General features: G+C 43.0%; 1 protein-coding gene and 1 long non-coding RNA gene across 7 annotated transcripts; both read left to right on the forward strand.

Annotated features, from left to right (window-relative positions):
* The first annotated feature begins 183 nt into the window (after positions 1 to 183).
* MORF4L1 (mortality factor 4 like 1) lies at positions 184 to 23806 on the forward strand. Of its 6 annotated transcripts, none has more exons than XM_067003661.1 (14): positions 184 to 312; positions 4335 to 4381; positions 7180 to 7247; positions 9012 to 9077; positions 9493 to 9579; positions 10410 to 10490; positions 13078 to 13140; positions 17626 to 17651; positions 18243 to 18331; positions 18627 to 18728; positions 20304 to 20392; positions 21639 to 21811; positions 22115 to 22199; positions 23106 to 23806. In XM_067003661.1, exons 1-14 carry the CDS (start codon positions 273 to 275, stop codon positions 23188 to 23190), a joined length of 1101 nt encoding a protein of 366 aa, XP_066859762.1. In that variant the 5' UTR covers positions 184 to 272; the 3' UTR covers positions 23191 to 23806. The 6 variants fall into 6 exon arrangements, with proteins under 6 accessions (XP_066859762.1, XP_066859763.1, XP_066859764.1 ...); XM_067003662.1 differs by having other exon boundaries at positions 9051 to 9077; XM_067003663.1 differs by lacking the exon at positions 13078 to 13140.
* LOC136791676 (uncharacterized) lies at positions 13147 to 16749 on the forward strand. The gene is made up of 2 exons (XR_010834148.1): positions 13147 to 15656; positions 16329 to 16749. It is a non-coding gene; the product is annotated as an uncharacterized lncRNA (long non-coding RNA).
* Positions 23807 to 23876: the final 70 nt, after the last annotated feature.

Below are 23876 nucleotides of genomic sequence, written 5' to 3' on the forward strand. Positions count from 1 at the left end.
GTCCCTCTTCGCTTTTTTTTTTTGTTTTTCGTGCAGCCTCGCATCAGCGGCGCCGCTCCCCAGCCCCCCGCAGCCGCCACGACCCGGGGCGCGGAGGGGGGGGGGGGACACGACACACACACTCCTGACGGGGCGAACTACAACCCCCAGCGTGCCTCGCGGCGCGGCGCATGCGCGGCGCGGCGGGGGCTGGGGCCGGCCGCGCGTGATGCGGCGGCGGCGGCGGTGAGGCCGCCGGGGGAGGGGGCGGGCGGCGCGCGAGGCGCTCCTAAATGGCGCCCAAGCAGGACCCCAAGCCCAAGTTCCAGGAGGGTGAGCGGGGGGCGGCCGGGGGGGGGGGCCTCGGGGGGGCCGGGCCGGGCCGGGAAGGGACAAAGGGAGCGGGCGGGGGGGCTCCGACACCCGCTGCTGGGCCCCTGGGGCCTCCTCTCCCCCGGGGGTGCGCTGGGTTTTAGCCTGCGCTTCTCAGCCCCAGCGCTCCGGGAGTCTGTGGGAAGCGTCCGTTCCCTGCACCTCAGCCAGAGAGACTGTTCTGGAAGGGCTGGCGTCCCTCCGGTCCTCATCTCTTCTTCTTCTCGGCTTTCCTGCCCATAAGGCCCGAGACCGCCCTTCTCCCCTCATTCACACTACGCTCAATTTTCTTGCAAGCGTGGGCATTAAAACCGCTGGAACCTCCTGGCTGCGTCAGGACTTTCGTCCTCTCAGCCTTGAGGTGTGCTCGTCACTCGCCCTGCTTGAGGGGGAGCTCCGGTGGGCGCCGTGCTGGGGCCACGTAGCAGTTGGGGTGGGCTCACAGGATCCACGCTTCCGTCAATGCGCCTGCCGTTCTAGGACAATAACGGATGAGGTTACGCTTCCTACGGGGCTTCCTTTGTACGCATCTCGATTTTTAGGTAGTGGCTGTGCTTGGTACTGGTACAGGCAAGTGAAAACTCGTTTCCCCGTCCCTCACCGTGGCTCTGTCTCTAAAAATGCAGCTCGCAGAAGAAGGACTGGAAGCCGGCTGCTCTGCGTCCCTCACCGCACTGCTCGGGTGTGCATCGGGGCAGCTGGCGGCAGGACGTGTTCGGTTGTGCGTTGGCGTCCACATACCACGCACCGACACCAGCGTTGTTAACCTGCAGAAATACACGGGAGTTTAGCCTGCGATTCACGTTGTAATAACCGAGTTAATGCGAGATGGAATGAGCTGCAGAAGCTAAAGGTCGAGTAGAATTCCAGACAAATGGTTCATAGCTGTAGGAATACATGCAGCGTAAATTTATAACAGACGTTCAGATTTGGACTTTCTTCCCTAAATGTAGATGTTTGTAATCTCAACATTAGCATTGAAATGGAGAAATGTCCCATGAATAAAGCTTCCTGCAGGCGTAAGGCTTAAGTGCTTTATTGTGGGCATTCACAACATGACGAGTAAAATTATTTTAATTGTAGATTTTTCAAGCGAAATGATAGGTGCGCTTAGAAGTTGTCTGTATTGGCACTCTTCACAAAGCAATGGCCGAGGAGGAGACTGCATTTGTTGTGAAAATGTATGAAAGCTAGGAAAATCTGAATGTCAAACGGGAAGTGTGAGTACCCTGTGAAACAGAAGGGCTGTGCGTCGATGTTGGCGTCAGAAAGGAGATCGGCGTCTGGTCCGGTGTGAGTTAATGGCGGCTGGTATCTCGGGTGTTAATCTTGTCACTGACTTTTTTTTAAAAGCAAATGGAAAATGTATTGGGAGTCTTCCTCAGACATCAAGTTCAACTTCTGAGAGGCTAAAAGCAGGTTTTTCTTCCTGATGGTGCTGATGCGATTTGTTTTTTGTCTGTTCTCAAGATGCTGGTTACCGAATTGTATGTCAGGGCCGTGACACAAACCTTCCCTTCGATGTGAACGTGGAACTTCTTGTTTCTATAAATGCTCTGCATGTAGAACAATTGAAGGAGTGGGCAGTTGAGCTCTGCCTTCCCCAAGCTCTTCTCACCTGAAGGTGTCGACAGCGGGGCCAGGAGAGCTGCCCGCTCCTGCCTGGGTGCAAGCCGTTGGCGCAGCAGGGATGTTCTGTGTCGCGTGGCGTTCTCGAGTGTTACAGAGCATCTTCAGCGAGCTTCTGCCAGCTATTTTAGCTGAAGAACTGTTCTCTTACAAACCCTGTCTCTGGGATAATAACTAGGTGTGGGTGTCTCTGCAGCGCAGGAGAGAAGCGGTCTGTAGGTGTGGGGGAGAAGTCTTGTGCCTGCCTGCGGTAAGCCGAGGAGGAGGAAGAGCCTGTTGGCGTTCCTCTGTGCTTGTGGTAACCTTCCTGCGACGCCGAGGTTCGTGTCCTTGCTCATAGTAGATGTAGACATCTTGCCTAGAAGGACTTTGCGTAACGACTGCAGGGGAGGTGTGGCTTCCAGCAGTGCTCGTGGGCTGTGTGAAGGAAGAGGGTGCTGCAGTCCGCAGTTGTTAGCCGTGACTGTAAAGAAGTTCGGACTTTACGACAAAGTACTGAATGTACCGAAATGGGCGCTTCCGTTAACAGCTCTCTAAGTATTTTTCTAGACATACAAAAGCGTTTTACAGGTTGAAATACATTTACGGCACAGTTTTGTGTTCGTAGACTTCACAGTGAGTACTGGTTTCGGTTCCGTGGAGAGCGTGTGACCCCATGGGCGAGGTACGCTGTTCATCCTACTCGAGGTAGGAACACAGCGGTAAGCTCACAGCTGGGTATTTCCAAGTCTGGGTGGGCGAGATGACGTCCGAGTGTAGTTATTGTGGCGGGACAGACCGTTGCTGTGTCTGCTCGTCTCCCAGTCTTGCTGGTGAAGTGGTGCCTGCATCTTCCCTCACCTGCTTCAAGCAGCATAAGAGCTTCGCTGACCTTGCCAGACGTGGGCTTTGGGAATGCGTGCAGGAGCTGCTCCGCCACCTCACCACAAGGCCTTGGGATGCGGCGATGTTCAATTCCTGCAGCGGTTTGTACGCCGATCGTCCTTCCGGATCGAGCTGGTTAAAAGCTACGCTAACGTTGAGTTAGTTACGTGTCTGTGGGGTCAAAATCGAGCCAGAAAAGTACAGGTTGGAAGAGGGGTCGGAGCTCATGGCTCCACATGCCGTTGGCTGTAATTTATTCCTTCGGTACGCAGAGATGGGTTTTGAAGAGCAGAGTAAAATTTACAATAGAGGGCACCTCTAAACCTGCAGCCTGTGCTCTGGTCGTTCCCACCTTAGTCACTGCTGAGCTGCTCGCAAGGAGCTCAAGATGTGTCCCTGATGGGGCCTCCTGCTCCTGGGGGCCGCTTTCCCAGCCCCCTGTCCGCGGATCCGCGCTGTTAGAGCTGTGACTGCTGCAGCACTTCTGCCCTGCACGGCCTGGAAGTTGTGGCAAGAGCTGGATGTGTGCCGCACCCTGGAGCACGTTATGCAGCCCCTCTGAAAACGTGAGGTACCGCGGCTCTCAGGAAGGAAACATCTGTCCCCAGATATCCTTCGTTAAGCACGCCCAAATTCCTGCAGTGGCCCTGCACAATGAGCTCTCCCCATTTGGGAAGGGGGGACGGACGGACGGACCTGAAGAACAATTTCTTCCCACTTCAAAGCACAAAGCGAGCACTTTTCTTGCTGCTGCACGAACCTGGCGCTCTTCTGTCCCACGAGTGGGGTGGGAAGAAAGTGCGGGGGTCTCTCTTTTCCTGACTTCCTTGTACTGGAAATCCCAGGTATTCTGCCTCATACCAGAGGAGGAGGACAGGTAACGTTGCTTTCCTTTGTGCCTGCAGCTTAAGGTAGAGGGGTGACATCTCGTCTGGAGAGCTAATTCCCCGCTCTGAGTGAACATGCAACGTTGTGAAGACTGAGGAATCCCTCACAGCAAAATGGCTTTACCTGCTGGAGTCGTCCACGTGTAGCAGACCGGTGTTTTCATTTCTGCATCCGAAACTCAAGGCTTTGGGAGGAGCTCTGCGTGCCAGCCTGGCGACAGGACGGGGGGGTGCCTGTGGCTTTGGCTGGCAACGGCCAGCAGTGCGGGCAGGAGCACAGGGCTTGGGGTCGGTCGTTTGCCGGAGTAACCAGCCCTTCTGGCAGGCTCGGACGTGGCTTGTGTGCAGCTGTCCTGGCATGCGTGCTCTTCAGGGAAGCCCTCGGGAGTCTTTCCTTCGTGGCTTCAATAATCGGCCGTTATCCTCTTGTATGAGAGTAAGCTGACGTTCCAGACACCAGCCTGCTTCTCAGATCAGACTCTGCCTTCGAGTTTCTTGCTTGGTTGACCTGGGATTAGTTCTGTGCTGCACTTGATAACGTATATTTTGCAGAAATGATACATGAGGATTATTCTAAGATGCTTATCTGCAACTTTCTTTCAGGTGAGCGAGTGCTTTGTTTTCATGGACCTCTCCTTTATGAAGCAAAGGTACGTGTGGCTGCTTACTGCTGCAGGCGATTCTGACTGCTGCCCGGGAAAGTAAAGAATTGTGTACATTACCTGCTATGCCTTACATTGTTGGCCTGAGGCCAGAAGCTAAAATGAAGGAAAACCTGGTAATGTATGCAATTAGTTTTAAACCCTGTAGTTCTATATTATAGAAAAGCTTAATTTAAAAAAAAAAAAACGCACCACAATGGTACCATGCAGCTGTGCTGGTAAATTACTAAAGGCTAGATCTTGTGTTCAACTTCTATAATATGCATGTTCCTAAGGAAAAAAAAAACACTGGAAAGCATTTGTATCTGTAAAACTTGGTGCTGGAGCTAATGCATGACCTGGTAGAGAGCAGTTTGAGCTCCCTCAGAGGTGCGGATGGCTGAGCACACTCAGTGGTCTTCACGTGGGACAGCACTGAGGAAAGTGCTGCTGCGTTAACTGGACGGAGGAGCTGGCATTCTCAGTTCTGTCCCTTTAACCTCAGAAGCTGCGAGTTACAGACTTGTGGCTTGGAGAAGTGTCCTGACTGCTTCAGCTGCAGCTCTGTGGTGCAGCGCTTCCAGTTACGCTGTTTTCTTCCGGGCCTTAAGCAGATGCCACTGCCACGCCATCCGTTTTATCGGAGGTGTAGCTCCTGATTTGGCTGCCTACCCCTGCTTCCTCTGAAACTGCCGATGGGTCTTCTGTAGCTGTGTGGATGAGAAGACTTGCAGAAATTTGTGGGATACTTTAAGCTAAGACTTGCTTCCAGTGGGTTTTGGCGTCAGTAAATGTTACCTGGTATCACAAGAGACGTGGTGGTAGGGAGAGCTTTCGGCTGGCTATTTACACCGAGGATCTGGATCCTTCCAGGCTCCTGAAGTGGCAGGAGGAACTGGGTTTTGATTTTTATAGGGATACTTGAATGGTTTGTAATGGATAACAGCCTTAGCTTTCTGCTCTTCCTTTGATCTAATCTTGCTCAGTGATTCTCAATGTGCAAGTTACTCGTTTTGTGGTGACCGCATCCTGAGCTTCCCACAGCAAGAAGATCAGAGAAGCACTTGTGTTTGCATTAGAATAGTATCGAAAGTTATGACTGGTCAATCAACGTGTAGGATCTGTTTGTGCAATGCAAAATTAAATGGGGTTTACTTAAGACCCTTCCAGCTGAAAGCTGTTACCTTTCAACTGCTCTAAGCTGACTGGAAGTGCTGGTCACACGTTAATTCTCTGCTTCCTAAAATAGGTGCAGCCAGGAGGGAAAATATTTTGGTATAGGAATATATTTGAATTTTTTACTTTGTGCTCACTTATATTCTTCAAAACAAAGAGACTTTTTTATCCTACGGTCTGTCTTTGGCTTTATGTCCAGGTCTGCAGTGAGCTAGCAAGTCAAAATGAGCAACCAGCGCAGCAGTGTATCAGACAGGGTTAGGATACCCTTCCTCCTCATTGCAAGTCTGGGTGACACTGAGTTTGTTCCATGCACGATGGTGTTGAGTTCAGCAGTAAAATACAATGTTCTGCTCTATGTTGACACCTAAGTATTAATGCTTTTTTAAATTGGAGAAGGTACGGGAAGGAGTTATGACTGTGGTCTCGAGAAAATGCTGTGCGGCAGGAGGCTCTGGATTCTCAGCAGTACTTAAAGGTGACTCGATCAGCGTGGCAAGAGAAAAGGGATTAGAAGTTAGAGCCAAAGAGGGTGTGCTTTCATGTTTCAGTGGTGAAGTAACTTGAGGATGTTGTGAAGTGGTACAGTGGCATCTGTATCCCAGCACCTCCAGAGCAAAACTTTACCTTTCTGGATGAAGTGCCTTATCCAAGATGAAGCTGGCAGATTTAATTTGGCATAGCTAGGACTTCAGGAACATGGACAGGCACAAAGATAAGACTAGGCAGGGTTACGTAGGCTGTCTTCTGGGTTGTGTTTTTGCAGGAAAAGGCATGTCTCCGGCTGTGTTCTCCTTTTATACAGATGTGGTAGCTTGAGCTCTTACCTGTCAGGGTGCAGGAGAAAGTTCAGTTACTGAGCCGTGTGCGTGCTTGTTCCGGCTCATCTCGTTGTCTTCCTCTGGCTGAGCTGAGGCGATGTCCTGCAGGCTGCCAGCAGGGCCCTGCGGAACTGTCAGACAGAAGAGTTTCAGGGAGGGATGCTTCGGAGAGGTGTTGTGGGCTAGTTGGAGCAACCTTCTTCTGTGTCACCTTTTTGAATGGTCTCACCTTAATCTTGGTGAGTAAGGAAGTTGTTGTCTTCATAGGCCAGTCTTTAACAGAAATAACTGTTTTTACTTACATCATTTGTACATTCTTAATCTAGAAAAAGCCTTTACTGCAACCCTTTCTACTGAATATAATGCGCTCTCTGTGACTGCAGAGATCCGTATTATTTATTTTTTACTTTTGAGGACTCCTCTACTTCAGCCAGCTTACCTGTCTGTGAGGTAGGGGCCTGCATGTGAACAAGCTCTTTAGTGAATGGCTTTTGGCTAACCTTGGGGTAGTTAAGTGACTGCTTGTTTGCTCTTCTGGTCATCCTCAGGGGGTTCCGATCCTTCTTGTCAATGAAGGTGGCCCTTTGGATAGCTGAGCAGAGTTCTTTGTTTGCCTAGCCCTTCCAAATCTGCAAATAGGCAGTGACTTGTGTTAGAGAACTTCCTTGCTGCTGTGAATTTGCTGCCAGGTATTTCATTTGCTTGCATGAAGTCTCCGCATGTTTAGAGTCTCTGGAAGCTTGCAAAGCAAAACTCATTCAGAGATCTTTTTGTTCTCATTGGTACTGACCAAGCTTTTCTCTGTTCCAGTGTGTAAAGGTTGCCATAAAGGACAAGCAAGTGAAATACTTTATCCATTACAGTGGTTGGAATAAAAAGTAAGTATTTCCATAAAATGGAAGCAGACCTTCATTGTCTCTTTTCATCAGTTTGAATACTGTCTTGATGGACAAGCTCTGCCCTCTGTGTCTTCAGAAGGCTCTATAAAATTGACCTGACTATTTCTGTACAGCTGAGTCAATGATTGATAGTAACACAAAGAAAACATTGCCTAACTAGCTGTTTCCTGCAGACCTTGGTTATCTAGACAACCTAGCTTAGGGTGTCAGCAGACTAATGAATGGGGAGGCTTTGCAGTACTCTGTTCAAGTTTGACAACAGTTATTGTAATTCCTCCCTGGCAGAAATATTTAGTGCAAAAACTTTCCTGTTGCGTGCCGGTATGAGACGTAATCCTTGGTGCAGTGGATCAAAGTGCTCTACTCACAGTGTATTTCACTCTTAAATCGCTTCTGGCAGCAAAGATTTGGGAAAACATGCCTTTGTGAAGGCTGCTTTCAGAATGGGAAGAGCTACCTATTTCAGTGTTTCACAGGAGCAGTTTTAGCCTGTGTTTTGGTTCTGGCCTTTCACGCAAAGGTGCCATTAGAGATACTTTTCCCTTCTGCAAACATAATAGAATTCTTGGTAAGATACTTCTAAAGAATAAAGATATCTTCATGATAAAATGTTCAGCTCACTAAAGATTAGTTTTGTCATGAGATTGTTACGTTTGTGTAGTTTTTCTTTAATTTGAGTTCTGTTCTGTTACTCAGTTTCAAATTTAAGAAAAGGAGGGTTTTAGTGAATAGAAGCTTTAGCTGTTCAGACTCCAGAAGGCTTTCTGATTTGTTTCATTTCAGTGCTGCAGGCCCTTGAGTGAAGATTCTGTTGCTAATATCTTGATCTCGCTGACTTGAATAAAAGCTGAACGTCATATTTTAATGCCTACTGCTTTCTTTAAATGCATCTGCCTGCCCACCCCCTGCCCCTTCCTGCCAATGGGCAGATAAATGTTTTATTGTAAATGCTGACAGCTACAGGGAGTGTAACTGATTATTAAGCGGGCTGCTCTGTATCAATGAGGCAGCATAAATATGATACTTCATTTCCTAGTTTATCTCCAGTGTTGAAAGGTGCCGTAAATGATGTGACTCCTGCTTTTCTTTTCATGCTTGCATTATTTGAGGGTTTTTTGCCTCCAAGCTTCCAGTTAGCTACATTAAAAGTGGCTTTGCTGCAAGATCTAACAACTGGGACAATATGATTCTTTAACTTTGGGTTCTGTAATTACGGTCCTTTGTTACTTGTTAATTGCTCAGCTTATTTTTTTTTTCTGCAAATACCAACAAGATATGAAGTTTCTTCATCATACAACATAACGTGTACGGCAGTCGTATAACACTTCTTTGGAGGTCTCACAGCTGTACAGACAGGAGTAAGATAAGGAGCTTACCTATCTGACCAAAGCACTATCCTAAAAATGTAACCTTAGAATACGTACAGCTGTGTGTCTGTTTCTCTAACATTTGGATGCAAAGCTTGGCTTGTCTTGATCTTGGAAACTTTATTCCTGCGGTGGCATTGGTTTTTGTCACTTTGGTGTTCCAAGGGTGGCAGCTATTGCCATGTAGTGAAAATGACACAGGACTCATATAAAGAGCTTTAACTTGCATGTTTCAGAGTAGCTTGGCCACTTTTAATGTGCTTTTATTTGAAATAATTTGTCAGATTGCTCGGATTATCCACTCTTTGTCAAAGTGGAATTCTTGCTCATAATGGCAATTTCCCCAACACCTGTTCTCTTAAATCGTTCACTTCAGATTCTTCAAATATTCATGCCATCTTGGTTTCCTTCACAGACAGAAATCAGAGCTCTTCTTCTTACAGTAAGATCTTATTGCTGAATTTGTTAACCTATAAAATGTTGGAATAGATAAAGGAAACTCGCTTCATAATATAGTTATGGCTACAGATGCCCCACAATTTAATAAGTGTAGATTTTTATTTTTCCTGAGATTCTTCTGTATTAAGACAGTCCTGTCCCTCCCAAATTGCTTATCCTTCAAGTTTGGGAAACTTTCAGAAATGACTGAGGGTTACAGTTCCCTAGAGAAGCTGTTACAGCTTCAGACAGTGGGGAATGCGTTTAGTAACTTACACTCAGTTGTGCCAGTCCATGACTTGTCACAAAAGCAAAGTTCAGTCTCAAATTCTGCAAAGCTTTTAATTGATCTTATTTTATGTAGAATGTAATTCTGTGGTGTTTTTGAACGATTGTTTGATTTTTATTTTTTTTTCCAGCTGGGATGAATGGGTTCCGGAAAGCAGAGTGCTCAAATACGTGGATACCAATTTGCAGAAACAAAAAGAACTTCAAAAGGCCAATCAGTAAGTATTTCTGTTAGTCCTCGTCAGCAGAATATTTTTCTCTATAGGGCTTCAATCCAACAGCTATATATCAAAGGAGGGCAGTACGTTCAAAACAAACAAAAAAGAAAAACCACAACACACGCCTTCAAGAAGCATGTCCCTGTTCTTTGCGGTGCTTTGGCCTATAGAAGTATTCTGATCTCCATGCTCCAGAAATTTGAGAGTTTTACTTAGTTTTAAAACTTAGTTCAGGTTTCAATGAGGAGTAGGTTGATGAAATGGAGAGGTAACCTGACTAACCGCAAGTACATTTTATAACACAGAAATTAGGTGACTAAAAATGATCCTCATGCAGTATCCCTAAAATACATTGTTAACTGCAAAGGATATCCCTCCTAGGGGATATTTAAAAGCTGTCTGGACGTGTTCCTAGGCAACCTTTTCTAGGTGGCCCTGACTGAGCAGAGAGGTTGGACCAGATGACCTCCAGAGGTCCCTTCCAACCTAAACCATTCTGTTATCTTCTCAGACAGCTTCAAGATGCATACAAATACTTTGATTTTTATGAGTGCTAGTCTTTTAATTCTTTTTTTGTGTAACAAAAGTGCTTTTATCTAGAATGCCCTGTTTTTCAGAAGCAGTTAGTGTGTTGCTAACTAGTTGCATCTAGTTCAACCCTTAGAGTCCTCTTCTTGCTATTGAGTTGAATTTGTTCCTCCTTATCCCAAATAAGACTTGAAATCACTTACTAGAAGTTTTGTGAATATTCTTTATAACCTATTCTCTTTTGAGGGGAGAACAAGGTTCTTTTCCTGTTAGTCTTATTGCCAAATGTATTCTTTTTAAAGGGAGCAATATGCAGAGGGGAAGATGAGAGGTGCTGCTCCGGGCAAGAAGACATCTGGTCTGCAGCAGAAAAATGTTGAAGTGTAAGAAGCTTTTTATTTAAAAACAAAAACAAACAACAAAAAAACTCAAACTTTTGCTTGTAAGTTCTACTGTTGATCTTTAAATAGTTTTCTTCTTATAGTTTAGCCTAAAGAACCATTCTTTTACTCCTGACACGACCCATGCAGACAACTTACTTTTGAGGTATCTGAAAGGCTTTTGTTGAATTACTTTATTAAAACTGTCTTCCAAGATTGAACGATGTTTAATCTCGGATTAAGGTACTGAGTAGGTTAAACATTAACACTTCATAGTTCTTTTGCATACTATTCCTCTCAAGTTAGTTGCCTGACACTCAGTTATGACATGTCCACATAAGACTTGTGTATCTTAGTGAAATTGGTTTCTGTGCAGAACTTTGCAGCTCTTCCAGGCTGCACAAGCACTTATGTGGGGGGAAAAAAAATCCTTAAAATACCTTGCCTTCTTACTGTACAGTTGTTAAAACTGTGTTTAGGAAGCCTTTGGTGTTTTCCTGTCTTTTCCAAATCTAAACACATGCTATCAAATGGTTTTGCATCTCAAGAGACCAGAAGCAAGCTCAGATGTTTATTAGAAAAAAAAATTCAGAATGTAATTGTCAGACTTCTTCCATTCCATCTTTTTTGTTTTTCAGAATAGGCTTGTGTGGCCTTACGCTTAGATTCTCATAGCTCTTTTGCTTTGCTCATGTGCCATGAAACTCTTCTGTTTGGGGTAGTACTTCAGTTTTTTAATCATGAATATACTCATTTCTAATGTGATGTTTTAGATGTTTTCAACTGCTGACTCCTTTTATGATTCTAGCCTTCATGAGGAAGGAAGGGATGTCATTTCAGCAGCTAAGAGCATTTGGCAGCAGCCTCGCATTTCATGCCTCACTTATGGGTAACTTTGCGTTACAAAATAAGTATCGTTGGCTTGAGAAGTGCAGTGGCAGTGGATAAAGGCTTTTTTGCTCTAGATCCTGAATGCAGATTTCACTTTGCAGCTGGCCAAAACCTACCCAAGGCTATAAATTGTCTTTTGCTCTCCGAAATGGGGAGTCAGATGGATCTGGTCATAATGCTATGTGCATATTCCTTTGGTCTGTTGCTACAGATTCCGAGGTGCCTTAAGCACTCTGGTTTCGTGTGCTTTGTCAGCTTGGGACGGGCTTCTGACAGGGACGTAGTCAGTCTGTCTTCATTTGGAGGGGGTGGGGAAAAAAGCCTGCTCAGACAGTTCCTAACGAAAGTCATTAAAAACTAATTAAAATATCTAAATTGTGGTAATTACTAATGGGACTGCTCGAGGGGTTGTTGCACTTGAGTCTGCTTGTGTTTTATTCAGTAGGAGTAGAACTAATTTAATGTATAATTTTGACATAGGTGGTGATGACTCAATTGTAAATGTTTTGATGACTACAAATTGCATTACAGAGAACATCCTAATAGTAACTTCAGGAGCAGGATCCCCGTACTGTCAGCTTCAGGCATCTTGGGAGCTCAGGCTGACTGCAGTGGGGTGGTGACTTGCTCTCTGGGGCTGAGAAAATGCTAAATGTTAACCTCCACTTGAAAAGCAGTAGAACTCAGTCGGCTTAATCCTCTCCACCACATGTAATAACGTTGCATCCAACGTAGACTGACGCAGCAAAAAGGACTTCATCTTAAGCTTCTGTTTCAATTCAAAGCTCAAACGCATGTTACCGGGTCTGTCTTCACTCTCAGTTAAAACCAGTTGGGCAGAGGGAGTGGTTTTGCTTTTTGCTGTCATCACAATACTAAGCATTAGCGATCATTTCTGGTGTAGCAGAACGTACAGGAAACTAATTCTCTGAAAGCGTTCCAACCACCATGAAAATTTAATTTCTTGAAGGTGGAAGATGAGAGTAGTAAAGGGGAAGGAGGAAAACCTGTCATTAAAACAGCAGTCTTGCGATGTGAAAGGTATCTATCACAGGGTCCCATATGCTTGTTGCACTGATCTTGCTCCTAGTCTCTAGCCATTACCAGCATCCTTCTAAATTAGACCTCTGGTTCTTCCAACAAAGTCTCCCTGTCTTCTTCCCTACCTGGAGGCTGAGGGGAGGAAATGCTTTGACTGAACTTAGCAGTGATGTAGGGTTGCGATACTGTACATTATTGACTCAACTGCTGCTGCTCACATCCTGCTTACACCTGAAGTCAAGGTGGCTTCTGACAAATCTGGGGATACAGCTCACGCTTTGGGATTGTTCTGTTGTTATAAATCTAAGGTCGCTGCAGGTACACAACGTACCGTTGGTGGGGAGGGGGAGAAACGGATCAACTATTCTAAAAGGGGAACGCTGTCAACCTATTTAGGCCTCAAAATTTACCTTTTGTAGCATTCTTGGAGGATTGAACAGAGGGAACTGTTCAAACTTATCTTTAGAAACTTAATCCTCGGATAGCGAAACAAGAATGCAAAGGAAATAAGTCTAAGAAACATATATCCTCCAGGAATGTTCAATAAGATTGTAAAACACCGCTAAAAAGGTAAATTTCTGAATCTTAAATAGATTCTCTTAAAGGCTGAGCACTAGGTCTGACATTCTTTCCTTAACTCAACCCCCATTGTGCCTAGATTTTTCAGACGAGATGGAGCGCATACTGTTTGCTGTTTGGAGACCCCTACAATATCGACGCGGTGAGTTAAGGATGGATTGTCAAACCAGGATTTTCATCCTGAAATCCAAATCTCCTTGCTTTCATAGATTTCCTTTAGCGACTCTTAAAGTCGTCAGCTGTAATGATGTAAGCTCTGGTAGCAATTCAGTTAACAATTCAAAGTGCTGCAGAATATTGTGTTTTTTTTTAAAGCTGGCGTGGACTAACAGTACTTAGTTTCTCTGGAATGCATACGTTCTCAGTTGGGAGAAGGGTTATGTTCTGAGCAGCTAAATGCATTCGGTGCCCGCTGTTTAAAAAGTGGAAGACAACTGACTTCAGGGTTTTGAAACTGGATTGTTCTAGAAGATTACAGTTGTTCTGCATGTTTACTGTAGCCTGGAGTTCTCTTTCCATGGAAATCAGTAATAAACGGCACTGTGCTCTGTAAGTCTGAGAGCTCGGCTGCTGCGGTAGGTGGTGGTACAAATGTGAGGATTGATCTTGCTCTGTAATCTACTGTATTTTTGTCATGGCATGAGTCTGCTCAGAGTAACTGTTCTGTAAATTGCAGCAACTAGTACAAAAGGTTTTTTAAAGCTATTTATAAGCGTTATTTTATCAAATAGAAATATGCATGAAATGCAAATTGTACACAGTTCTTTTGAAATTAATCATCATATGGTAACTAGAAAAATTCCGATTGTAAACATACAAGTGTCTTCTGTGGGTTACCAAAAGTAAAATACAACCCTACAGATTCTGGCTTTTCCAGACTGTCTTATATATGGTGCTGCTGAATTCCAGTTTCTAAGAATTGATGCTACCTTTGATGGGCCTAATGTGATTATCGTGTTAAAATCAGTGACCTGAGTCAGCCTGTGCTTGGAAAGGAAGAAGGGCAACCTAGAGTACTAGAGTGAAGGTACGGCACTGAGTAACAGGTTTGAGAAGATGTGTTTTTTTGATGTATTTGCAAGCAGTGTCACCAGAGATGCTCTCAAAGCAGTATCTCAGCTTAAACATGAGTTATTGTTACTTTTTCTAACAGAAGTCCTGTTCTTAATCTGAACACGTTACTCAAAAGCATGCGCTCCTGCTGCGTGTCCTCCGGGGCATCCCCTACTACCTTTGGCGTAGCTAGTAGCTCTCATGCGAGCTGCTTCGTCCTCCAAATGTCAGGCAGCATACGAGCACTGCCTGCATGCCAGGTGCCTGGGGCTGTAACAGCACTGGAAGGGCTATTCTGGCTCCAGCTGGAGACTTCCCTAACCCGCTGTGCTGTCTGGTGGTCACCTGTAACACGTACCTGGGGACAGTCCTCAAGTGAGTCAAGTCTGCGATGCTTTTCTACCGAAAATATCCTCTGCTCCTAGCAGCCTGTCAGCAAGGGACTTCTGAGTTGGAGGCTATATCCATGTGATGGGTTTAATAGTCCTTTGTAGGACTGTTTTACACTTACCCAATAAATTCTGAACCATTTGGGCCTCTGGCCTCCACGGCATCCTGTGGCAGCGTGTTCCTCATTTTAATTCGTTACTGTGCTGAGAAGGGGGAGGAGGATGATGACTCCTGTCTTTTTTAATGCTTTCTGCTTGGGTTTTTGGTCTTTTTCTTCCGTCTTGAGGAAGGATTAATTGGTCCATCTTCACCCTTTATCTATAATGATATCTCTACTATTTCCCCTCTTCCCACCCACTGTTTACTCCTGGTATTGAGCTGCTCTGCACTACTGACTGTTCCTGCTCTCGTTACCTCTTCTACTTCGGTGTGCCATGTGAGGTCAGGTTGCCTGACCGTGCAGGAGATGTGTATAGTTCTGGCTTTGGTATTTATCCTTTGCTAATAGCGTTGGATGCTGTAACTGAATTTTGACAGGAATGCTGCTCCCTGCAGCTGATTTAGTAACCAAGCTGCTAGAGCAGTAGAGGGCTGGTGACGACCATTCAACGTACTTGCTTTTCACACTTCAATATTTTCATGTAAGCTTTTGTTACTGGACACCTTGTGTTAGGAGAGACTTCAAGATGTTGGACAGCTTACTTGCATCTGTGCTGTTGTATTGTCAGTAAACTGGCACCTTGCTGATCTCCCTCTTTGGCATTTACAAGAGTCTTAACCTCAAATCCCAGAGCCCCAAGTGGTAGCCCAGTTTCGTTCTGCCGCTTGCATCCTAACCAGCTGTTGTAGGGAGGTTCTGAAGGATTTCTAAGTCTTGTTAAAAGGCTCAAGAATTTAGGGAAAGGAAGAATTCTGTGGATAATAGCAGGTATTTGATCTAGATGGTCACGGACTCCTAACAGTTGTAGAGTAAGCAAACTTTCCCATGTCTTGCTTTTTCTCCTGATGTTATTTATGTGTTGAATTCTTCACTAAGCTACTCTTGTTTTCTCCTGACAATTCTCTAGACATGACCCTGAAAGACACTTAATGCTGCTCTGTGTTCCGAGGCTTGCTGTTCGTAACGTAGGTGTAAAATGGCACGGAAGGATGTGTTTCAACCGTTCCTAGACGTTTCATCTTTTTGTGTCACTTCGGGACTTGAATTCCTTTGCAGTAAGTGACCTGCCACCGTGAGGAACATGCGTGATGTTCTTCAGCTGTATGTCTCGAATGAGCCTGCTGGGTCTGCGTAAAGTGCTCTGGTTAGCTAAGATGTGCTGCTTATCGTGGGCTCCAGCTTCTCTCGATAAGGCTGTCTACAATCTCTGATACAAATGCCGCATCTCTCTCCTGGATATTGAGTGCACTGCATGCTTACGGTACTCTGCACAACAGAAGCATTTCATCCTGCACAGCTGTCTTAACCTAGTGAAGAGTATTATTCCAGCCACTCTGCTGTACAGGCATCGAAAATCTGCCGAGTGGCAATGCTTTGTCTCTACCCTGAGATCTTTGTTCCCTAAATCAGATTCGTCTTAGACTTTGTGAACAGATGGCTGCTTTGACTTGAAGCACGGATGTAGTAACTTGAAATGTAAGGAATCAAGAAATAAGGAATGAGGCTGGAGTGCACAAGCAACTGCCCTGAATGGGTTTGTGCTAGGCTTTGTGCATCAGTAACATAGGTGTGGTTTTCTGTCCTAATTGCAGTGGTTCTTAAAGTACTTTAGATTCTGTCTGCTCCAGTTTTCGAAGACTCTGCTTCTAGACTGATGTTCTGATTTTATTTTTATCTTGTGACATTAATTCTCAAAAGAACTCCCTGTTTCTACTTGTTTACTCTAGGTTTGGAAGAAAAGGCATTCTCTTCAATACACAAGTCCATTATCAGTGACTTCACTTGGCAATCGTTACCTCTTCCTGGAGAGGGGATTTTTATTCTGCCCACAGTTCTTTTTAAGCCTAATGATTGCTTGTGACTTGAAGCTTGAAAAAAGTGTTGCTTTTCCAGTCTTCAGACCTTTCTGAGACTGACTACTTCCTGACTGACATAATCCCAGTTCAAAGACTGAATACAAATGTCTTTTGACGTTGTGATGAATTAACAAAGAAATAATCTTGTACTGGTAAAGAGTTTTATCCTCACAATCTGGAATCCAGGCCACTGATTTCTGTTTTTTTGAGAGAGGTTTAACTGGATTCCTATCAACAGTGAGCAAATGGAAACGTGGCTAATAGACTCTTAATTCAAATGTTCTAGAAAAGGTTAGTAAATGTACAAAGTTTAAGTTTAATTTTAGTTAGTTTTAATAATTTAGTAGCTTAATTTTTGTCATTAACACGTCTTGACATATCTGAATATTTGCATATAGTGTTTTTAAAATTCTTGGGAGTTAGCTTCTCAGCATAACTGTTGGAATAAAAATAAGGGCTAAGGAGAGAGAATTTAGACAAGTCTGAAGTGTTTAAGTGTTAAGAGAGCAGCATCTGGAAGATGATAAAAGTTAGGAACAACACTCTTCAATATTGTTCCAAATGTTTCCAGTAAGTATAATCACGATCTCCCTTAAACTTTGGACTGCCTATGATTGCATCATCATGCAACTTCATGCATATAATTAATTCTGATGGTGATATTCAAACTTTCTTACGCTGCTGTAGTGGTAAAATTGTTTGTTTTTTCAATACTTTTCTGGAAAGTCAGCTAGTTGAGACTTATCTGATAGTTTCCATCACCTCTGTTTCCTTGTCCTGTATTTTGTCTTTAAGTGATGCCTGAAACGCTGAAGTAGAACATCTATAAGTATTTGGAAAATATGAAATATCTGTAGATGCTACTTGATAAATGTTGGTCAGGTCTGTTCTAAAATACTTGTTCTTGGCCTGTCTTCGGGACTTCTGTAGGTTTACGTTTAATGAATCCCCCAAATGTGAATACTACCACTTGTACTGGAAAAATCTTAAAGCATCATAACTGTAGTGATAAATCATACCTGACACTTCTCCTTTCTTTTGCTGTTACCGAAATACTCCATAGGCTAAGTATTTGATCATGGTTCTGAGCTTAATGGACAATTTTTCTGGCTTTCAATTCTTTAAATACTTGTCTTTATATTTGCAATAATTTGTGTTCTTCTTGCAGGAAAACAAAAAAGAACAAACAGAAAAGTAAGTATATCTTTATTTTTTTATGGAAGTGGATGTCCTTAGTGAAGGATTCTTAGCTGGAGTAAGATCTTAAATCGGCCCCCACCAAGTTTGGTTACACTATCACCTTGTGGTGTTCCTCCTGGATCTTAATGTCCATTCCCCCTCAGCAGGAGGAATGTATAACTTGCTGATTTGCACATAAACTATTTGTCAAGATTTTGAGTTCCTGCAAATTAAAAGCAAAGTGGTATCCACATGAATCTGAAATAATTTGGTAAGTTAGATTTGTTTTTTTATTAACATGGGGCTCAATTCACAAAGCTGAGTTACTGGCTCCAAAAACGTTCTTCCAAAGAATCTTACAGATACCGATGCGCTGGTTTGTTCTTAGTGCAGAAATCTCCATCTTCAGATAGGCATGAATATAGCAGTTTAGAGTCACAAGTGTGTGATGTTCAGAATACAAGTACTATTAAAACAAAAAGCACGTAAAAGATGACTTGAAGTCGGAATCTTACTTTTAAATCCTTTATTTTTTTTTCTTTATAATGGCATTTCTTACTGACTTACCAGACTCCTTAAGCAGCATAATTTCTCTTTTCTGTACAGCTCCTGGAATTGGAGAGGGGAGCAGTACCAGTGAGACTCCTCAGCCTCCTAGGAAGAAGAGGGCTCGAGTAGATCCAACAGTGGAAAGTGTATGTGTTTGTGATTCTCTTACAGGGTTTTTGACAGAAAATAGAGTTGCTTTGCTCAGACAGCAATGTTTGTTCTGTGGTACGGCAGCGTGAAATGCTATGATTTTGCAAAACCCTAGGGTTGCCAAGTAGCCTTGCAAAATCTGAGTTATTTCCCTGTTCCCTCTGGAGTCTACTTTGGCAATTCCTTAGTCCAGTGATGTATTTGAGTTGTGGAAACAAGCGATATGCTGACTCTTATCTTGGACAGTTATCTGAAAGTAATTACTGTCGCTTCACTTTTTTTTTTTTCCAGGAAGAAACATTTATGAACAGAGTTGAAGTAAAGGTGAAAATCCCAGAAGAGCTGAAACCATGGCTGGTAGATGACTGGGACTTGATCACCAGGCAAAAGCAGGTAATTTCTAAAAATAAATAAAAAATACATTTTAAAAATCTGTGTATAAGCAAGGACAATAAACTGGAATTTCATATCCTCTTCAAGTGCAGCGTAGCTAAATCTCCTGTAGAGTTTGACAGAAGCCTGCTGGTGTAAACAAAGGTCACCTGTGAGTTATGACCATGCAACAGAGCTGAATGTAAATTTGTGGAATAGATTCAGTTTAACTGGGCATAAGCTTGAAAGTCGAGTAATTTTAAACAAAGTGTGGTGTTCCTCAAAGCATGCCAACAGGTCAAACATGCTTAGAACAGTTTGCTTAGCTGGTAGAGAATTAGTCTGTAGGAACACTGCACGTGGTAGATGTTCCATCTCAGTTCCTTCCTGTCTTGTTTACATGTCACTCATTGCCAAGTTCTTAAAGTATCTCAAGTTCTAAAGCTCTGACAGAAAACAGTCTCTTAGAGCAGTGATTCTCAACTTTTCTGCCAGGTAGAATCTATACAAAGCTTCTTGATGCAGGAATTTTATCTAGGCAAGACAGTCTTCCATTTTAAAAAGTATAATATACTTCCATAAACTTGTTAGTAAGTCATGACTCTAATGTGGAGCTGCTTACTTAAATTGGCAAGAAGCATAGAAAATAGCATTGAAAATTGTATGTTTTTGATTTGACAGGCTGCAATTGCAGGCTTTGACTTTTACTGCTGCTCTGAGGTACTGTTTTCCCAATGAGCAAAAATCTTGTCCTACATAGATAAGACTGACTTGTGGTGAATAGAAATGTTATGCTTGCACCAGCAGGAAAGGTGCTTAAGTACTAGTATGCGTTACGCTGACTCCAGTTCTGCAGACTGGATTTTTTTTTACCTGAATATCTTCAGACTATAGTGAAAAGAAAATGGTAAGTGAACTGGGGCCCGTGCCTCAAAAAAACAAAGCAAATCCGTGAATTTACTGTACGCTTAGCCTTGCAGTGTATGACTGAACTAGTATCTGAGTACAGGTGATCTGTGTATGGTGTTTAAGATGGAAGATAATCCATCTTAAGATTGGTCTTTGTCAGAAAAGTCAATCACAGCTACAAATATTTGTCTTCAGTCCCGTAAGCTGTGATGTAGCTGTGATAGTCGTTAGATGGTGCAGGCAGTGAAACTTCCCAGCATGTGCCTAGTGGCATTGTTTGCTTCGCACAGTGGTACCCGTTGCTGAACTGTAGAAGCAAGAAGCAAAGCAGACGAAGAATAATCAAAGCTGTCACCGTTGCTTTTGCAACAGCCGTGTGACCTGTGCTAGGCAGGTCTGCACTGGCATTTGTGTGCTTTGCTGCATACCTTTGGCTCTTGGGTTGACTTTGGCAGTTCAGGTTGCTTTTGAGCAGCAGAAATGTTAAATGGGAACACGAATGCGGTTGCTGTGGAGTATTTCAGTATGCACAACTAAAACAGTTGATGTTCCTTCGGTAAGAATTAACACCTTAACCTGTTAATTCTAGAAATATCCTTATGTCTGTCTGTTTAAGGCTAGCATGTAGATAGAAGTGTCTGTGCAATTTAGACAACTTGTATTTATTCAATTTTGTTTCTTTCCCAGCTCTTCTATCTTCCTGCCAAGAAGAATGTTGACTCTATTTTAGAGGATTATGCAAACTACAAGAAATCACGAGGAAATACTGATAACAAGTAAGTAGCAGTCATTTCAAACCTTAACTACATCTTTTGCTGTTGTTGCTGCACTTGTAGTTCATGGAAAAATTAGTAAAGCTGTTTAACGTATCCCAGCCCTGTGCCCAGGTTAATGTTTGAGACCAAGGTGATCGAGGAGTTAAGAAATCTGAGAAGGTAATTCAAAGCCGTGGTTCTGCTTTCTGGATGTTTTTTCTCCTTCATGCCCTGCCCTTCCCCAGGCTTTTTTCCTGAAGGAAGCTGACAGAAGCCAAGTCAACCATTCTCCATCCCCTTCGTTCTAGCTCAGTCTTCCCACACTGGGTGAAGAAATTAGGTGTTGCTTGCTGTGTGTAAGCTGAACAAACTATCAAAAAGGCCACATAGCAGATGAGCAAAAAGTGTTAGCGTATTGGCAGGCTTTCTCACTGAGGTAAGGGGTGGAGGACAGGCAGGTAGATGATGACTTCTTTTAAAAGAATCGGATGGGCAAAGCTAATCCTCCTGAGGTGGTACTTTGAAGATTCTTGCTTGTAGTTGCATCAGCAGTCCAGCTGTGACAACAAACAGGGTGTGTTTATTCTTAAATGAAGCTTTTTCTTTTCGCAGACAAAAGCCTGAAATGTGAAACTATTCTTCCATTCAAGAGGAAGTATATTATTAGCTTGTCAGGGTGCTTTAATATATTTATCTAGTTGTAATGGCCACTTTAAATTTTTGCTGGGTGGAGTGACAGTTGTACTATTCAAGATGTGTAGCATGATTGCTTATACAGAAAATAAATTCCTATACAGTTATTCTTCAACTAGTTGTGAAGTTGAAGGCCTGCAGGAGTACGGCACTGAGAGTTACAAAGAGCCAATTGCCTGAAATATTGGATGGCTGTCCCCTTCCATGAAGCAGTAGTTCAGTCTGATTACTTTAATCAGACAGTTTTAAACTGTTGTGAGTTAGGATTAACTTCAGTTGAAAATGAAGAGCTGGTAAGTGTCCTTAGAAGTTCGCTGCTTTGAACGGACTGTGCAAGCTAATTTGAGTAGATGACTAAAACCAAGTTTTTTCAAAACAGTCAGTTTTTAAAGGAGGTCTTGAAATGCACCATTCCTCGCAGCTGTACATTTTTAGGTCTCCAGACAAATTTCCTGGAAAAATCTGAAGGCTTGTAAAAGACTTCCAGAACTTTGACAGACTCACCAAGCCAACTCCAATCTTGTGTTCAGCCAGGCATTAGAACAAGATCTGCAATGTTTTCTCTGTTTACCAGGGAATATGCAGTCAATGAAGTTGTGGCTGGAATTAAAGAATACTTCAATGTCATGCTGGGAACACAACTACTGTACAAGTTTGAGAGGCCCCAATATGCTGAAATTTTAGCAGATCACCCAGATGCTCCTATGTCTCAAGTCTATGGTGCCCCACATCTACTGAGGCTATTTGGTAAGTATCTCATCTCTGAAGAGAGGTTAGAAGAATTAAATGCTTATAATTCCGTCTTGAGTATCAATGGGGGTGAATTGCAGAAATTTGACAGGCAACTTTGAAACCTGTGGCTTCATTCTTTCTTTTTACTCCATATGGCTAATGGTCAGTTATTCAAGGACTTAGAATGGAAAATAATTGTTTTAGGTTAGGTTCTATATAAAAACAGATTCCTGGGCTTTATATATATGCTAGTATAGGTTTAGTCTTGTTGAAATACTTAAACATCTCTAACAAGAAGTGCTACTTGTTTTGAAACAGTACGAATCGGAGCTATGCTTGCTTACACACCTCTTGATGAGAAGAGTCTGGCTTTGCTGTTAAACTATTTGCATGACTTCTTAAAGTAAGTACTTTTTAAAGCCTTTTAGCAAGAAAAAACTTGGGTCGTGTTACAAAAGTCTGCTTATTTTCAGTGAATAGGGGTGTGTGTGTGTATATGTATGCGTTAGGCCTGTGTACGGTATCTTCAAACATTGCCGTGAAGTTTCTCAAGCTGCTGTACGGTAACATGAGTAAGTTTAACTTCTCTCCAGTTGTACTGAGGTTATTGCTGGTTAAACATGTTTATGTATCTGTTAGTCTGCAATTTTAAACTGTCCAAGTTTGCTACTTTTTTCAAAATAAATGTTGAAGCATTTGTCATCTGCTTTTTTATAGCCACTACAATTATAGTGAACTATTAAATTATGTAAATTTATCAACAATAAGTAGACATTTGATTTCAGATAAGTTAAAAAACATGAAGCCAGTGCATTGACCAGAAATACTTGAATCTGTAAAATGAGAATTAATGGCATACAATGCGTATTTTGTTAACACATCCAGATGGCCATGGCTCCTTTTGCTCTAGCCATCATTCATTTACCCAGGTAGGTTCTGTATTTGTGCAAATAGGACACCGCACAGTTCTCTCTTGTCCCTGCCCCTCTGAGTACTGGCCCCAGTAGCTTGACTTCTAGTGCAGCAGCTGACTGAACCTCAAATGTAAACCGTTTCATCCTGTTAATCTTAACCTCCCTGTGCTCACTTGGAGCCAGAGCTGCTTGACACCAGCTTGTTTGGCTTTGATTTTTGGCATGAGGTGTCAGGTCCTTAATTGCTTTGGACAGCTGGCTTTCTAGTAGATGAATGAATGATTTCAAGAGTATAAATCTAACATTATGATCTCAGTTAAGCGCCTTTTGATTCACTTGTGGTGCTAAACAGATTTTAGGAAAAAATCATTTAATCTTTTTAATATCTTTCATAGGTACTTAGCAAAGAACTCCTCTGCGTTGTTTAGTGCCAGTGACTATGAAGTAGCCCCTCCCGAATATCATCGGAAAGCAGTATAATGGCGTGCTGCTCTGCAACAAAGTGATCGTTGGATCCTTGTAATACTGTCCACTTCTACGTCTTGTTCTTCACCCTTCTATTGCACATGTCTCTATTGCACAGACTATGTAAACATAAAGTGAATAAAGTTGTGTGTTTAATATGGAACTGGCATTTTTAAGTTCTGAAAACTTTCTTGTACTGAAATGGATGCTTGGAGTTTAGTGGAAACTTTGGTGTTTCTGGCTTGCTACTGTTTGCATCAGTGGAATGTAAAAAGAATGCAGTTATATTTCATTGTATGAACTCTTCTGTGCTCATGGGTCTGTTGACGTTAAGATGTGCCTAACGAATCTGCTTTACGGCATAGCAATGACAAATCCAGACTCTCAGACCCATGAGGGTTGTGATCACCTAGTTGTGGTGCTATTAGTCTGACTCTCAAACCCATTTTCTTTCTTGGTGTTGGAAGTAAAATGTTTGGTCCATAAATGTATGTTTTTGTTTAGGTAGTTGAAGGACTGTGACTTTTTATATTCTAACAGTAGGAAAATGCATTATATAGTAGTGTCTTGGAAATGTTGGTCTCTTACAGAGCTGTTTTACAAATCTTCAAATAAACTTTTTTAATTTCAAGTATTGTTTCTGATATTTCTCTTTGGACTGGTCACTTATGATAATGTCACGTATAATCAAAGTGCATTGC

Source organism: Anser cygnoides, chromosome 11 (assembly GCF_040182565.1).
Source record: "Anser cygnoides isolate HZ-2024a breed goose chromosome 11, Taihu_goose_T2T_genome, whole genome shotgun sequence".
Classification (NCBI taxonomy): Eukaryota; Metazoa; Chordata; class Aves; order Anseriformes; family Anatidae; genus Anser; species Anser cygnoides.